At 41.0% G+C, this 17718-nt stretch overlaps 2 protein-coding genes across 2 annotated transcripts in view; one reads left to right on the top strand and one right to left on the bottom strand.

The window, feature by feature from the left end:
- LOC111953345 (low-density lipoprotein receptor-related protein 1B-like) overlaps positions 1–2652 on the bottom strand; it is a 232446-nt gene extending 229794 nt beyond the window's left edge. Inside the window, 1 exon segment of the mRNA XM_070435534.1 lies at positions 2568–2652. Coding sequence (XP_070291635.1) covers positions 2568–2652 — 85 coding nt within the window.
- Positions 2653–7832: 5180 nt separating this feature from the next.
- Positions 7833–17718, top strand: part of LOC111953727 (kynureninase) — a 14208-nt gene continuing 4322 nt past the window's right edge. Inside the window, 8 exon segments of the mRNA XM_070435533.1 lie at positions 7833–8181; positions 8368–8538; positions 12469–12589; positions 12803–12885; positions 13490–13551; positions 13656–13727; positions 14058–14132; positions 14332–14494. Of these exon segments, the coding sequence (XP_070291634.1) occupies positions 8370–8538; positions 12469–12589; positions 12803–12885; positions 13490–13551; positions 13656–13727; positions 14058–14132; positions 14332–14494 (745 nt within the window). The 5' untranslated portion in view covers positions 7833–8181; positions 8368–8369.

The raw sequence follows: 17718 nt of genomic DNA, 5'->3' as shown, positions 1-17718 counted from the left end.
AGAATGCTTCAGGGCCTCCAAGAAAGTCCATCAAGCGCCAGGACGGTATCCTACAGTTGATCGGGGCACCACCAGTACAGAGCTTGCTCAGGAATGGCAGCAGGCAGGTGTGAGTTGCAGATCTCCACGCACAGTGAGGCGAAAGATTTGGGAGGATGGCCTGTGTCAAGAAGGGCAGCAAAGAAGCCACTTCTCTCCAGGAAAAACATCAGGACAGACTGATATTCTGCAAAAGGTACAGGGATTGGACTGCTGAGGACTGGGGTAAAGTCATTTCTCTGATGAATCTCCTTCTGATGTTTGGGGCATCCGGAAAAAAAGCTTGTCCGGAGAAGACAAGGTGAGCGCTACCATCAGACCTCTGTCATGCCAAAAGTAAAGCATCCTGAGACCATTCATGTGTGGGGTTGCTTCTCAGCCAAGGGAGTGGGCTCACTCACAATGTTGCCTAAGAACACAGCCATGAATAAAGAATGGTACCAACACATCCTCCGAGAGCAACTTCTCCCAACCATCCAGGAACAGTTTGGTGACGAACAATGCCTTTTCCAGCATGATGGAGCACCTTGCCATAAGGTATAATTGATAACTAAGTGGCTCGGGGAACAAAATATCTATATTTTGTGTCCATGGCCAGGAAACTCCCCAGACCTTAATCCCATTGAGAACTTGTGGTCAATCCTCAAGAGGRGGGTGGACAAACAAAACCCCACAAATTCTGACAAACTCAAAGCATTGATTATGCAAGAATGGGCTGCCATCAGTCAGGATGTGACTGATGAAAAAGAAGGGTTTGCATCAACTTCATGWAATTGTCAATAAAAGCCTTTGACACTTATGAAATGCTTGTAATTATACTTCAGCATTCCATAGTAACATCTGCCAAAAATATCTGAAGACACTGAAGCAGCAAACTTTGTGGAAATTAATATTTGTTTCATTCTCAAACCTTTTGGCCACGACTGTATAGTGTTACATGTAACCATGCTTTACACAAAGCTTACATAATTAATAATTGCAGACAAACTTTGTAATCAGATGAACAAATAAAAGGTTTTATAACATAAAATGACAATATTTTTTATTTCAAAAATTTATTTTTCAAAGTCTACTGATTAACATTGTGTGTGTGTATAGAGTGKAATTAATATTTAAAGACATTGACAAATGTTTTGCATAACACAGCCCTGCTATAGTAAACTACAGAATGTAGTGCATTCAGAAAGTGTTCACACCCCTGGACTTTTWCCACATTTTGTTGTGAGATTTAGTGTCACTGGCCTTTGTTGTCCAATGTAATTGTTGTCTCTGGCTCGTGACAAGGCTTGTGGTCGTTCGAACGGGTTTGATCCACCTTAGGCCAGGAGTGTTTCCAATTCACATGACCCGACAAGAAAAAACCCAGCCCTATAGTCATAGCACAGATGATAAGGGACGCGATCTATAGCAATAACATTTTGTCATAGCCTACGAATAGTACACAGAGTTTTACCTGACCAGGTCATAAGTCCAGGAAAAACTCCATGCCCCAGAAAAAACACAAATTCATTTTGCCATACCATTTTCTTTAACCTGTGGTGTCACCTCTGCCAGCCACTGAAAACATGTATGGAAGGAACAGATCTATTTCTGTCTGAGTATGTTTACTCCATATTCTCTATCATTAAGACACAATTCGTATTTGCTAAGGCAGCAACGGAGTTGTCAATATTGGATTACCTCTATAAAAAAAGTCGACTGTGGATAAACTGTAATGATGGTTGGTCGTTTATGGTCGATCTAGTGTTGGACGTAAGGTCTTCCTCCGGCAGTAGCCTAGCCCATATTTCAGAGGTTGATATTGGTCGGGCAGGCTAAACAGGTGAGCATGTAATGAACAAGCTGACCAGATGAGTTTCATTAACCAGTAGCCAGTATCTTAGTGGACATAGTGACGTTGAGCAGGTATACAGCCTACGATCGTATTTGAGTATTTGGTACCTTTGTATGGAGTTTCTTTGCGTGATTATTGTTTTTCATGGATACATGTTCAACTGCATATAGCCCTGAACATTAGCAAATAATGATGAATTAATTCCCATCTGTTATACATATATTTCAACAAGCCCGTATTGTTAAGCCTTTGCAACAAAATGGTTCATGTGGGTGGGTTATAAAGTTAAAACCACAAAAGGAAAGTGGTAGCCTACCTAATGCTCAGTTATACAATATCAAATAATCATATGTTATTTGGTTTAAATCACTAGATGAATAGAGCAGACTTCTGTTCATCTTCTGCATCATGCATGTTATCTATAATAATAGCATACAAAAACTTCCATGAGAATTCGCATTATTAGTGACAGTGCACATCACACACGTAATGCAGAGATTTGTAATTCAGAGATTTGTTACACGGCTTGCTAAAGAACACAACACATAGGCCTACATGACAAAAAAGCCAAGGACAAGGTCATAAAATGATTTTGGAAATCTATGATTGTGATGTGATGATGATGATGATGATGATGATAAGATACTAATAGATGGCTTTTCGACAGTAATAGCACAACATGAACTTGTTTTACCTTGATCTGCCCCCGCAGTTGTCAGCATTTTAGCAATTTGAAATAATCCCGATATGGTCAAAAAAGCTAAAATAAAGTCGGACATCGTTGCGGATCAAAACTGGCCGCAGCACTTCATCCACTCACGTCCTGGTCCGGTTATAACGTTCAGAAATGTCAACTGTAGATAGCCACTTCGCTTGTCACGCAAACCTTTGCGTTTTACCTTTACCTCTTCCCAGCTGTATGTGAGCGAGTGGAGGACACTGTGAAAGCGTGCGAGAGATAGAAAAGGTAGGAGGGGAGGAAGGCGGGAGGGAGTTAGGGCTACCGGCGCGTGGAGATAATGTTTCTAACACTTTTCAATACTGAGGGTCTACATGACATATCCTGTCCTCTCATTTGTAAACGTGACGATGTTTCTCGTGAGTGAGAGAGAGAGAGAGAGAGAGAGAGCGAGAGAGAGAGCGCGACCATAATTTAATTGACAGTAGGGAATTACATACATGCATATCTCTTCACCTTAATCTACAGTAGTGTATTCTAAGAATTGTCAGTAAGATTACTGACAATTCTTAGAATATTGAGGTACACAAAACTCAGCACTTTTAAAGGGATAATGTGTTCCAGAAGAATAATCCATTTAGTCCAGGGTTTTCTAAACTCAGTCGTGTAAAGTACTTAAGTAAAACTACTACTTAAGTCGTTTTTTGGGATATCTGTACTTTACTTTACTATTTATATTTTCGACAACTTTTACTTTTACTTCACTACATTCCTAAAGAAAATAATGTACTTTTTACGCCATACATTTTCCCTGACACCCAAAAGTACATGTTACATTTTGACAGGAAAATAGTCCAATTCACACACTTATCAAGCAAGACAACATCCCTGGTCATCCCAACTGCCTCTGATCTGGTGGACTCACTAAACACATGCTTTGTTTGTAAATTAATGTCAGAGTGTTGTAGTGCACCCATGGCTATCCGTAAATAAATGAAAAACAAGAAAATTGTGATGTCTGGTTTGCATAATATAAGGGATTTGAAATGATTAATACTTTTACTTTAGATACTTAAGTACATTTTAGCAATTCCATTTACTTTTGATACTTAAGTATACTTAAAACCAAATACTTTTAGACTTTTACTCAAGTAGAATTTTACTAGGTGACTTTCACTTTTACTTGAGTCATTTTCTATTAAGGTATCTTTACTTTTACTCAAGTATGACTTTTGAGTACTTTTTCCACCACTGTCTAAACTCGGCTTTGCCCCTCCCCCCCAAAAAAACATGCACGGGGACAATGAAAACGACCTAGGACCGAGTTCGGGAAACTCTGATTTAGTCCAGTAATCTGAGTGACAAAGGGCTTTTTCTCTGCAGGGCCCATTGTGAATATGAAACCCTCTTTAGTCCGTTAAACGTAATAATTAGTTTCCTCTCCTTTTGTCTCCTCTCAGTCAAGTCCCACCACTGTTCCTGCCAGATCTTAAACTGTAGTGATTCGGCCACTGTCTGATCTCTCTGGTTTGGTTTCCCCTGAGGAGATGCAGCCGGATGGTCCCTCCATTCTCTCTATTAGACTGCGGCAGCCCCACTCTCCATGCTCTTTTTCAAATATGGAATATGCAGGGCCAGGGGCAGCCTAACGACACAGATAAAATACCCCAACTGATGTGGAGGTAATAATGTAGTGTAATTGCAAAACTATTCACTGTATGTCAATGCAGTGTGTATGTGTGTGTATGTCAAAGGTCAAGGTCAAATAGGGGGTGCTTATATTTGTCCTGTTTCACTGCATGTACAAGTGGACAACCTGTACGAGTGTCAGGAAATGGAAATGTGTTTTTTGCATATCCCACTCCCTCTGAGACACCCTCAGAGTGGGATCACAGCCAGGGATCCCATCTCATCACATCCCGTCTCATCCCATCTATCAGTTTTCAGAGATTATCATTCCTCACCCATATGCCCCTGATTGTTTACAGACTTGTGCTGGACCTGGGGTACTGGTACGGGGGCAGGCTCCTGAATTTCAATCGAGCACCACAAAGGAGGTCAGTGTCCTAGGAGGGAGTTAGCTAGCTGAGTGTTCCAGTCCCCCGGCGTAATGGATGAACAGAAGCAGCTGCTGCCTGCCTTGCTAACTGTCTTATACTACACTGGTGGAGCCAGAGCCTCACCAGTGGAGCTTACAGTACAGTCTTAGTCAGAAGACAGACAGGTCCAGAGTGCAAGGGCCTTCTCCACCCCCTCCTGGGCAATCACAGAGGTGAAGTACTGAAATTAGAAATGACATCCAACATACACAACCAGACACTCTTGTGGAAGGCTAATGTACCCAGCTTGTCTAGGGCTGCAGCTTATCCTCGCCCGTAGATGTATTTCCACTCCCTTGTCTTGGCTTATGTGATATTTTAGGTTCCTTATTATCATATGTTCATCCAAATGAATAGTGTGCGGTACTTTGCTGCCCCCTACAGGGCTTTTTCTTTTCATGTACACACAAACACAGAGAGAGAGAGAGAGATTTCACCCAGTATTTCACGACTGGGTGAAATACCACAGTGTGCCATCACAGCAGCAATATTTGTGACCTGTCGCCCCAAGAAAAGGGCAACCAGTGAAGAACCAACACCATTGTAAATACAACCCATATTTATGTTTATTTATTTTCTCTTTTGTACTTTAACTATTTGCACATCACTACAACATTGCATATTGACATAATACGACATTTGAAATGTCTTTATTCTTTTGGAACTTCTGTGAGTGTAATGTTTACTGTTCATTTTGATTGTTTATTTCACTTTTGTTTATTACCTATTTCACTTGGTTTGGCAATGGTAACATGTTTCCCATGCCAATAAAGCCCTTGAATTGAATTGAGAGAGCGAGTGAAAGAGAGCGAGAGAGAGAAGATGAAAAAGAGAGGACAAAAGACAATAAGAGAGACCAATTCCAGCATCATTGTCTAGAAGGCTAGCTGACAACCAGTCAATAGTGCTCAGTAAGGAGGTCATGTAGCCCATAAAGATGTGTTGTCCTCCATGTTTCTGAAGAAGAGGGCCCTGGAGACCTGTCCCAGCACAAAGCAGAGGCAGCAGAGAGCACCCCTCTTCTTACAAATGAGCCACAGAAGAGTCCATTAAAACCATGGAGGTCAGCACTTGTCAGATCCCAACATACAGTACAAGCTATCCAAGACCTTCAAAATATAGCTGACATTGAAACAAAATACAGTTATCTGTGTGAGTAGACTGCAATGGAGTGGGGGAGATAGAGGATAGTGGATACACTCTAAAAAAGTACACCATTTACTTTCAATTGTATTGTGAAGAGGTATAGATAAAGGATCTCTACACGTGTATGCTGCTTTCAGATATTGTTACAATGTGAGATGCTTGGGCTTGTTTGAAGAAGAGGAGTTCTGTTCGTGGTGAAAAAAACAAAAGAAGCAAGGTTACCTCTGGGACAGCTCCATTGTATACAGTACTACAACAAACAACTATTCCCTATGTAGTGCACTACTTTTGACCATGGCCCATATGGCTCTTGTCAAAAGTAGAGCACTATTTACAGGGAATAAGGTGGGTTGGAACCAACCTCTTCCTCAGCCTCTCCTTCTTCAGAATTGACTACTTCCTACATGAGACATTTTGATGTAATTGTCAGACAGATATCCCTCCTAAAGCAACCAAACATCCAAAATTAGCCGTTTATAGCATGTAGAAGTGAAACAAATATGCAATGGCTTATTATGACGTTTTGAAGGGTTTGTGTTTGACTACCCTTCATGACTGGTGCCTTAATGGAAGACTGGTTATTTGCTATGACACTGTTAAGCTAAGGATCACCTCCTGATGTCTGCAGCATTGAAGGGGATGATTTGTTCGAGGCAGTCTACCATTGGGATGCATGCAGTGAAGTAGCGCAAGGCCATGGGCAGAGAGAAACCTTTGCAGTTTCATAGCTAATCTCATGCTGTTCTACACATTTTGACATGGCGCTGTGAGGTCGCATAGGCAAAGAGCTCCTATACATTTTGAAAATATTTCATATTTTGTATTCGTTTTTTGTTTAAATGTTTTTATTAGTATTTTGCTTTTGAATAGCTWAATCASTATAGATTAAGTCTGGGTTACATCTATATGTTTCCTGCCCATGAATTTGAAAATCAGTTCTTTCAACATAGCTACTGTATGATACAAGTTTTCTCCTGTGGTACTGCATGTCAGTGGTAAACTTAAAGTTGGATAAGGGCTAGGGGAACGTGGTGAAGGAGGATTGGAGTTGAGATATTATTCAATTTAGTAACTTTGTCTTGCTCTTCATGGCGCTGAAACTCCTCTCTCTAAATTGATCATGGAGCTTCCTGTAGGCTCAGTGCTGATTCCTTCTATTCGTTAACTATTAGGACTGGCAGAGGAAATGTCCACTATGAATGAAGATGAGAAATCGGTAACACTCAACTCCTATAGACTGACAGGTTAAATAGGCACCATCAGGAGACTTCCATCAGCTTGCCATGGAATACCATAGTACACTAATAAGTAGACATAATACGCATCGTGTTGTCTATTGTAAACTTGTAAGAAAGGTGGATCACGCTATTGACTTCATTCTCTATCTGTATGCAGGTGGGAAGACTGAGGAGCATAAAGACATTTACATTTCTCCAGCAGCATCAGGGGAAGGCAGTACAGCCTCCTAGAACCACTCAGAAAAGAACAGCCTATTAATACCTGACTTGCTCCCCCCTAGCTTTCACAGGGACAGAAATCATCTCTCCATGACTGCTTTATCCATCAGAAAAATGTACTCCTTCCTTCCCACAAAACCTACCTGTCTTCTCACCTGGCTACTGTAAAAAATATTGTRTATGTGAGCTTCACCTCAAACTACAATTTCAAAGTTTTTGATGTCCTCACATGGGGTGGACTGGGAATAGAAATTGTCTCTGGGATTTCTAACACACTGGCTCATTTCCCCCCCCCCCCTTGAAGACCCCACAACAACCATGTTTTTCTTCCTCGAGGCCTCCATTATTAGCCAGATAATGATCATTTTGCATTTTTCCCACTAGGCAAAAAAAGGACCGGCCCTCCAGAAATGCCAGATGTGCAGTCCACCCCTGTGTCCTCTACTGCGAGTTATTCTGTGCCCTGTCCAAGAGAAAAGTTTGAGAACTTCTCGCGACATGCTGATTAGAGGTCTGTCAACCAATTAGARACATGCAACGGTGTTCCTCCTGACTCAATGACCTCTGCTCATCACGTACATCCGCCCAATCGAAGGAATGGACGGAAATAATAAGCTGTAATGAAAAACAACACATGGCAGTCTATGAAGGAAGTAGGTCTACATAGTGCCTCTTCTTCGCCCATTTTGGATACAGGTGTTGTTTACAGTATCGATAATAAAGCTTGAAAATGACATGTAGTAGCCTAGGCTGGAATTAATGACGTTAACCTCGGCAGTGAGTTTATCTCTGAGGTCAATGATTAGCTAACTTCGGGTATTTACCGAGGGGTGAAAGAGCACTTGTGAATGTGTCCCGATTAACTCTCAAACTGGTGAAAGAGACTGGGATATATTCAACTGAAATTGGAAATARTTGTATTATCTGGTAATTACCTAATTATTTAATTGTTTCTCCACTTTGAATTGTCATAATTGAATATATTGAACTTTGGAATGCAGGCAGTTGTTTCGTGCATAAAGGTAATTTAGCCAACCTGAAGGACTAGCTTTGTATGATAACTATTTGTAAATTGCATATTACTGTAAATCATTTTCCTTTTTTCAACTTCAGTAATGGACCCATTTGACGCAATGTCTCCGCGCAAGGTTCTGGAGCGCGTCTCTACTCTGCTGGGATGCAGCCAGACATCGAATGAAGTAGCCACATATCTGGACAATCACGACGAACTGAAGCATCTACGTGAACAGTTTCTATTACCCAAAGTTGCAGAACTCCCTCCTTGTAAGTAAAATGGCAAGCAGGCTTTTTATGCACTGGCTAGTTGCTTCTCCGTCTCCCCATAGCAGTCTGTGATGAAATTATTATCTTATGTGTAGAAAAACCTTTACTAACTTGTGGCCAGAGTTTTTCTGGCTACAATGAGCCTTGCTTGCCCCAAATTAGTCGAAAGAATGGGCTGCTGTATAGTCACTACGGGGAGCTCTTTCTAGAGCACCCGGTTAAATTGTGAATTAGAGCGTTTAATTTTTTTTATTTTATTTTTTTATGTTTAAACTAGTGAGAAATATACTGTACGCGATTATTGAAAGCATCTGTGAGTTTGCTTGGATTTACATCCGAAATTAAGACATTTAACTATTTTGCCAAATATAATTAATGTATATTACACTACTTTACACAAGCTGACGTTTTGACCTCGTCGAATTGGATGGAATTCCACATGCTTTTTTACCTCAGATTGGTGATGTTCGTATAACAGTTTTATAGTCAACATGACACAAAATCAATTGCTTATAACATATCAATATCTTTAGTTTTGTACGGTTGATTTTGTCACACGCGCTGGGCGTTGCATGATTATAAAAGCAGCTATCATTTTCTCAAATTGCACGGATAATTCGGGGCGGTCTCTGTAAACGTCGCTGGCCACACAATGATTTGACAGTCAAAGTATCACGTAAATAACAGCGAACCGTTGTCACTGTTGATACATCCTATGGTGTGTCGTGATTCGTTGAAGTTAACTAACAGAAAAAGTATTTTTGTTTGTTTGTTTCCTTTTCCATGCAACACTTCAAAATGTAGCTAGCTGTTTCTACAAATTGMCCTCTAACCAGTGATGTACACATTATTCCCATGTTCTGTGTGGTTTTTGAGCTGTGTTAGTTTTAACAGGACGTGCAACCTCATCTCCACCCTCTTGCGCAAATAATTTAAACGTTATAATCGATAGGAGTGATTTATTTTATTTAAGCTTTATTTATCTAGGCAAGTTCTTTAAGAACAAATTCTTATTTACAATTACGGCCTATACCCCGGGCCAAACCTGGACGACGCTGGGCCAATTGCGCACCGCCCTATGGGACTCCCAATCATGGCCGGATGTTATACAGCCTGGATTCGAACAGGGGACTGTAGTGATGCCTCTTGCACTGAGATGCAGTGCCTTAGACCGCTGCGCCACTCGGGAGCCCCAAAACAGTGTTTCTGTTTCTATTCCTGTATCAAAATTCAACATTCCAAAATGTAGCTGATGGTACTGCAGGTTGTCCTCTAAGCAGTGATGTTTTTTGAGTTGTGGTAGTTTCAACATGCAGAACTGCTTTGACTCAGCGACATTTGTGGGTTTTCAAGCATGAACTGCTCGTTTCAAGTCCTGCCACAACATCTCAATTGGGATTAGGTCTGGACTTTGACTAGGCTGTTCCAAAACTTCAAATTTGTTGCTTTTAAGCCATTTTGATGCATACTTGATTGTGTGTTTTGGATCATTATCTTGCTGCYTGACCCAGCTGCGTTTCAGCTTCAGTTCACAGACGGATGGCCTGACATTCTCCTATAGAATTCTCTGATACAGAACAGAATTCATGGTTCTTCGATTAAGGCACAGTCCACAGGTGAAGAACAAATTGTCATCTTGGCTGGTTTTGCTTGTAAATCATTTTTTTGTTTTATTACAAACATTTTAATATTTTTCATGTGAGGTCCTGAGACAGCAAAGCATCCCCAAACCGTCACACTACCACCACCATGCTTGACCGTTGGTATAAGGTTGGTATAAGGTTCTTACTGTGGAATGCAGTGTTAGGTTTTCACCAGGCATAATGGGACCCATGTCGTCCAAAAAGTTATACTTTTGACTCATCTGTCCATAGAACATTCTTCCAAGAGTCTTGATGATCATCCAGGTGCTTTTTGGAAAACTTGAGTCAACTTTTTGGATGAGATGATACCCATGGACACTTACAGAGTGAAATTGAGTATTGAMAAATATTTTATTGACAGTTATTAAAATGGACATTTATGTACCCTGATCAACTGCAAATGTTTTCAACCTGTCAGTACGAGTAGTTATTGAGTGTAAGGGAGCAATTACGTTTTCACACAAGGGAATTGGGTGRTGCATAACTTTGTTAATTTAATCAAATATGTATATTTTAATRTATTCGTAAACTCACGTTCATCTTCTATTAGGTTTTAGTTGAAGATCTGATAACATTCAGTATCAAAAATATGCAACAATAGAGAAAATCAAAAAGAGGCAAATACTTTATCACGGCATTATGTGTAGATAGTACATTATATGCATAGGTTTTCAATATATCCCACTGTTTCTGCATATTGGTTATTTTTTTTTATTTTTTTTTTATTTCACCGTTATTTTACCAGGTAAGTTGACTGAGAACACGTTCTCATTTGCAGCAACGACCTGGGGAATAGTTACAGGGGAGAGGAGGGGGATGAATGAGCCAATTGTAAACTGGGGATTATTAGGTGACCGTGATGGTTGAGGGCCAGATTGGGAATTTAGCCAGGACACCGGGGTTAACACCCCTACTCTTACGATAAGTGCCATGGGATCTTTAATGACCTCAGAGAGTCAGGACACCCGTTTAACGTCCCATCCGAAAGACGGCACCCTACACAGAGCAGTGTCCCCAATCATTGATTTGGATACTTTAAAACGGTCTTGACATTGGGCTATTTATTAATGACTTGTCATCAAGAAGCAGCGACAGCATCGTTTTCAACTTAAGTTTTTAGGAATTTAAATGGAACTTTCAACATGAATTTCCAATGCTATTGTTCCAATGCTATCAGATAAAAACTGCGGAATGAGTCCGAAAATATGCTGGGATTGATTTATTTTGTTGATACTGTATACCAGAAATCACCAAAATGGTTTTGCCCTGCCCACTGTATACCTGTCTCTTATACACATCTAGATGTGTATAAGAGACAGCTTGTATATCCACATAATTTTCTTTCCTCATGATGCCATCTATTTTGTGAAGTGCACCAGACCCTCCTGCAACAAAGCACCCCCACAACATGATGCTACCACCCCCGTGCTTCACGGTTGAGATGGTGTTCTTTCGCTTGCAACCCTTTTTCCTCCAAACATAACGATGGTCATTATGGCCAAACAGTTCTATTTTTGTTTCATCAGACCAGAGGGCATTTCTCCAAAAAGTATGATATTTTTCCCCATGTGCAGTTGCAAACCATAGTTTGGCTTTTTTTATGCCGGTTTTGGAGCAGTGGCTTCTTCCTTGCTGAGCGGCCTTTTGACTATTGTTTGTACAGACAAACGTGGTATCTTCAAGCGTTTGGAAATTGCTCTCAAGGATGAACAGTCAATACTTAGTGTATGTAAACTTCTGACCCACTGGAATTGTGATACATTGAATTATAAGTGAAATAATCTGTCTGTAAACAATTGTTGGAAAAATMACTTGTGTCATGCACAAAGTAGATGTCCTAACCGACTTGCCAAAYCTATAGTTTGTTAACAAGACATTTGTGGAGTGGTTAAAAAAACAAGTTTTAATGACTCCAACCTAAGTGTATGTAAACTTCCGACTTCAACTGTACATGTAGGTCTACAAGATCCTACATACAGTGAGGAAACGGCCTCCCTGGTCGGGTATAATGTGGTCAGAAAATATTTGCTGCTGGGATATGTATTATAGCTGGAAGCGAGATACTCACAACATATGGGTTGAYCTGAAAAAAGSAGATGACTAAGCACTTTCATTTAGCTAACTAAGMMTTTGAAAGTTGAAWCATTTTAATGACATATTCTTCAACTGTAAAACAAAAGCATCTTTCTGAGGTCAAGAAGCATGCCGTGATTTGAACAATGCAGGGAAACCTCTTCGAATAAATGTGTGGATCGATTGTGCTAATGCACTGTTAATGTTACCTTAGCTGACCTTACGCTTGTGGATGGCACCAAGGAATGCATTTACTTTGTGGGGAACTCACTTGGCCTCCAGCCCAAAATGGCCAAGAAGTACATTGACGAGGAGTTGGATAAATGGGCTAAAATGTAAGTTGTTCTCTCAACGTTTCCCCCAATGTCCTCTTTATGACACTGAATCAGCTGAAGTTTTTAGTCAACTATTTCAAGTACAGTAATGGTCATTTGAGGATGACATGTCCCCCCTGAACCTTTCTCTTTTTAAAGCTATTGTCCTATCTGTGAAATGTGTATCCTATCCTTGTAGCTGTGAGCATTGTTTTAATGTGTTCTGTTTTACAGGGGTGTTCATGGCCATGTACAAGGCTCTCGACCTTGGGCCTGGGCGGAGAACAATATAGAGGAACTCATGGCTAATGTGGTTGGTAAGTTCATACAATAACACATGTTCAATGCATTATCAAATACAATGCATTACCATTTAACTTTCTATGTTAGTTGTATGATCATAATAGATATCATGAGCTACGGCTGAGATGGGGCTATTTAACGATGCATGTTGCCACCTTTACAGGCGTTTTGCACCGATATGCGAACAAAGGGTTTCAATATACAGTCATCACGGTTCCCTATATGGTCATTGTTCCCTTTTTCACACAGCACTGTTAAAAGCCTGTAATTTCCAGCTCTCATAACATCCGTGGTTAAATTGTCAGGTAATTCTGATAGGTTATTATCGTTCTGTCCGGGCTGTTGAAAATGAGTGACAGAGAGACCTCCTATCTGTGATTGGTTTTAAAAGGTAATTGCACCTTGGCATTGTGCTATCTTTTGCAGAGTGCAAAGTACAACCAAACCAAACAGCTGAAGGCCGTTATGCATGCAACTCAGATGCCTTTTTGTGTGGAAAATGTACTTTGGAAAATGTAGGTTGTGATAGCTTAAATGCTATTAGGTAAACATGTGTTCTAAAGTTATATCAGAGGAATGGGAATTAAATCACCTGTGTGTTTGCATATGCGCCAACAGGGGCTAAAGCTGAGGAGGTTGCCTTGATGAACGGGTTAACAGTTAATCTGCATATTCTGTTGGTAAGATAACGTCAGACTTTTATACAAATTGCCAACGTAAACATACACTATACATTATATACCGAGACTTTACATTAACAACATGTTATATATTTGCTTTACAGCTGTCTTTTTACAAACCTACAGCAAAACGTCACAAAATCCTTCTTGAGGACAAGGCTTTCCCCTCAGACCATGTGAGTAATTCCAATGACACAGCACTTGTTTTAAACCTACAGGATGTTGGTGTAATGACTGCAGGTCATTTTGTGTTCAAAGTCATTTGCATTCTTCAACCGCATTTCAACCATAATTCATGTTTTTGCCCGAAAAAGAACCCGTTTGACAGTTGTAATCTACTTGAAAGTGTGCAGAGATTACTCTTCATCATTTACCCTGTCGTAATAGAATAGTCACCTGTTGTTATTCCCATTAGATGTTATCTGTTGTCTCTGTGTTGGTGGAGGAGAGTGGGGTAAATTGACCCACTTTTGTTTTACCATGTTCATCATGTGTAATTTCTTCAGTATGCTGTGGAATCTCAGATCCAGTTGAGAGGATATGACTCTAAGCAGAGCATGCTGCTCATGAAGCCCAGACCGGTAAACTAGTCTTAATTTTGTTCTAAAATCACCTTTGGGGAATAGGACTTAAATAAGAACTTTTATTTGCACCTTTCAAGGTACCCAAGGACATTGAGAATAAAGAGTCAAATTGAGTGTTGAGAAAGTGTTTATTAACAGTTATTAAAAGTGACATTTTATATACCCTGATCAACTGCTGTGTTTTTTTACCTGTCAGGGCGAGGAGGTGCTGAGAACTGAGGACATTCTGAACACGATAGAAAAGGAGGGAGATTCCATTGCAGTGGTCCTGTTCAGTGGAGTGCAGTATTACACCGGACAGCTCTTTGATATGGCCGCCATCACCAAAGCAGGGCAGAAGAAGGTAAAAGGCCTACTTTAGAACCAGTCATCTGTCTTTTTCTCGCCTGCAGTGAGACCCTAACATTTGTTTTTTTTTAAAGGGGTGGGTCTTTTTGGGAAATGTTATTTCAACTTTTGAATGAATTCTTAATTGTCTATAAACTACTTCTAAACCCTTTACAAATCCCCTTAGAGCAGCCGCACTGCTTCTTGACACACTGCTCGCTTAACCCGGAAGCCAGCCACACCAATGTGTTGGAGGAAACACCATATACCTGGCGACCGTGTCAGCGTGCATGCGCCCGGCCCGACACAAGAGTCGCTAGAGTGCAATGGGACAAGGCCATCCCGGCCGGCCAAACCCTCCCCTTACCCGGGCGAAGCTGGGCCAATTGTGCGCCGCCTCACGGGTCTCCCGGGCTCGACACAGCCCGTTATCGAACCCGGATCTGTAGTGATGCACTGCCTTAACCCGCTGCTCCACTCGGGAGGCCTAGTTCGTAAAATTTCTGCCCTGCTAGAGCTGCCCCTTCAACTGTAAGTGCTTTTATTGTGAAGTGGAAACAACTAGGAGCAACAACGGCTCAGCCGCGAAGTGGTTGGTCACACAAGCTCACAGAACGCGACCTCCGAGTGCTGAAGCACGTAAAAATCGTCTGTCCTTAGTTGCAACACTCACTACCGAGTTKCAAACTGCCTCTGGAAGCAACGTCAGCACAAGAACTGTTTGTCGGGAGCTTCATGAAATGGGTTTCCATGGCCGAGCAGCCGCACCCATGCCTAAGATCACCATGCGCAATGTCAAGCATCGGCTGGAGTGGTACAAAGCTCGCTGCCATTGGACTCTGTAGCAGTGAAAACGTGTTCTCTGGAGTAAWGAATCACGCTTGACTATCTGGCAGTCCGACTGACGAATCTGGGTTGGGTGGATGCCAGGAGAACACTACCTGCCCGTCTGCTTTAATGTTTTAATCAAATTTTATCTCTATTWGTAGTCTACAAATTATTTGTAATAATGTTCCGGCCTCTGACCCGCCGCTCAAGAAAAAAATCAGCCCACAGCTGAATCTATTATATGATCCCTCTCCTTAGAGGGTACTCCAACATTATCTTGATGGAGTTTTATAAAGGTTCAATTTAGACAGTCAAGGGAGTAACACTGCCCTCTGGTGTCCAAACTCTGATACTGTCACAACATTGCGACAAAGAAGTGAAATGGATGAGTCTTTGTGTATAATCAGCGGTTAAATTGGGCTGGAGTCACACCCGCCTACTCTCCTTCTAGATTCTATTTTTTATAGTGAACCCTTATATCAAAGGGGGCACAAGCATGATCTATGCATTATTATACTCGCACAATCTGGATTCCCTGAACTCTCTTTAGAACCAATGGGAAGAGGATTTAGGTGAACAACTTTCAGACGAAACTTGGCAGAGTATGCTTCAGAGAATACATGCTTAATCTATATGTCGAATACATGCTGTAATTCAATTTAAAATAGTTAATAGGCTGCATTGGTCAAAGGCACAATTATCCAAGATTAGACCAGGAATAGATCCCACTTGTGATCGATGTAAGCAGGCTCCTGCTACTTTATTAAACGTTTTGGACATGCCCGGAATTGTAAGATTTCTGGATATCAATTTTTTTAGACGTTTTCTAGACTTATAGAACCTTCTGCCTTTTTTGCATTATTCGGAGTGGCACCACAGGGAGGCCCCTCTAAACAGTTCGATGGGCAACATGCTGGCATTTACTTCTCTTCTAGCTAGACATCTTTTTCAGTGGAAGGACCGGTTTCCTCCTGCTTTTAACCGTTGGATAAAGGAAGTTGTGCAACATCTCAAGCTAGAGAAAATACTCTACTCCGTTAGGGGATCTGCAATTACATTTTATAATATCTGGCAACCTTTCCTATCCTTTGTAGATAACCCAGCTAATTTCACCCAGCTAACTCCATAAACCAACCCAAATTAGAATTTGTATAATTATTTGCACTCTATTTTTTTATTACATTTAAAAAAAAAAATTGTCTTATCTTTGTATTTGTAAAAAACGATTTGATTATATTACTCATTGTATATCATGTCTGCTTTAAGTCTGGTTTTGTGGTGGGGCTCTGTTAGAGCATGGGGGTGGGTTTGATTTGGTGGGGGATCCGTGTGTGTTCGGCCCTCTACCTGTTCTGTCTGTTATCTATATAATCATAAATGCCAAATTAAAATAACTTGGTGTCTAGAACCGGGCTCCTGCACCTTGGGTCAAAAGGAGAAACAGACGGAGCCAAGCTCCAGCAATTTGAAGGTTTTGAAGAGAAAAATAGGATAAACCAAGGTTAGGATTGAACATATGGCTATAGTTGAGGTTAGATTTATGCAAAGTTGGGGTTAGGGTTGTGGTTGACCTGGGATGTGGACATGAAGCTAGGGTTAGTGTTAGGCTTGGGAACTGGGATGTTGGACATGAAGCTAGGCGTTAGGAGTTGTTAGGTTGAACTGGGATGTGGACATGAAGCTAGGTTAGTGTTAGGCATTGAACTGGGATGTGGGAATTGAAGCTAGGGTTAGTGTTAGGCTGAACTGGGATGTGGACATGAAGCTAGGGTTAGTGTTAGGCTTGAACTGGGATGTGGACATGAAGCTAGGGTTAGAGTTGTGGTTGAAGTTAGGATTGAACTGGGATGTGGACATGAAGCTAGGGTTGTGGATGTGGTTAAGGCTAGGGTTAGGGTTGATCAGGGATGTGGATATGAAGTTTGAATTGTGGTTGAGGGTTAGAGTTGAACCAGGATATGAACATGAACCTAGGATTAGTGTTAGAGGGGCTCCACTGTATTCCTAATTCAACCCCTGTTTATAATGGATAATAGCCATTGTGTATAGTCAACATATTTGATCATGCTTCTATCTATTGTATAATGTTATTGTTAACATTGGCTTTTGAGTTAATGAAGCATGTTATTTAAAACAAAAAAGCATTTTGTCAGACAGAACAGCTGCTCCAACAGCGTCCTCTGTTGTCAGGGATGTGTAACAATTTGACGTGATTGGTTCGCCGGATTTGTCTGCGTTCACCTCATGCAAGTGTGTGATGCCCATTCCAATTCACTACATGCGGAGAATGACATTTGTCAAATAAATAGCAGTGTGTTGACAAGGAACTAAATGTTGACACTCAGGAGATGTCAAACCAAACGCACGCACGCATGCACACACACACACACACACACACACACACACACACACACACACACACACACAC

This window comes from Salvelinus sp. IW2-2015, linkage group LG27 (genome assembly GCF_002910315.2).
Source record: "Salvelinus sp. IW2-2015 linkage group LG27, ASM291031v2, whole genome shotgun sequence".
Taxonomy (NCBI): Eukaryota; Metazoa; Chordata; class Actinopteri; order Salmoniformes; family Salmonidae; genus Salvelinus; species Salvelinus sp. IW2-2015.
Note: the sequence above shows the minus strand (reverse complement) of the source record. Positions and strands in the feature narration are given on the sequence as shown.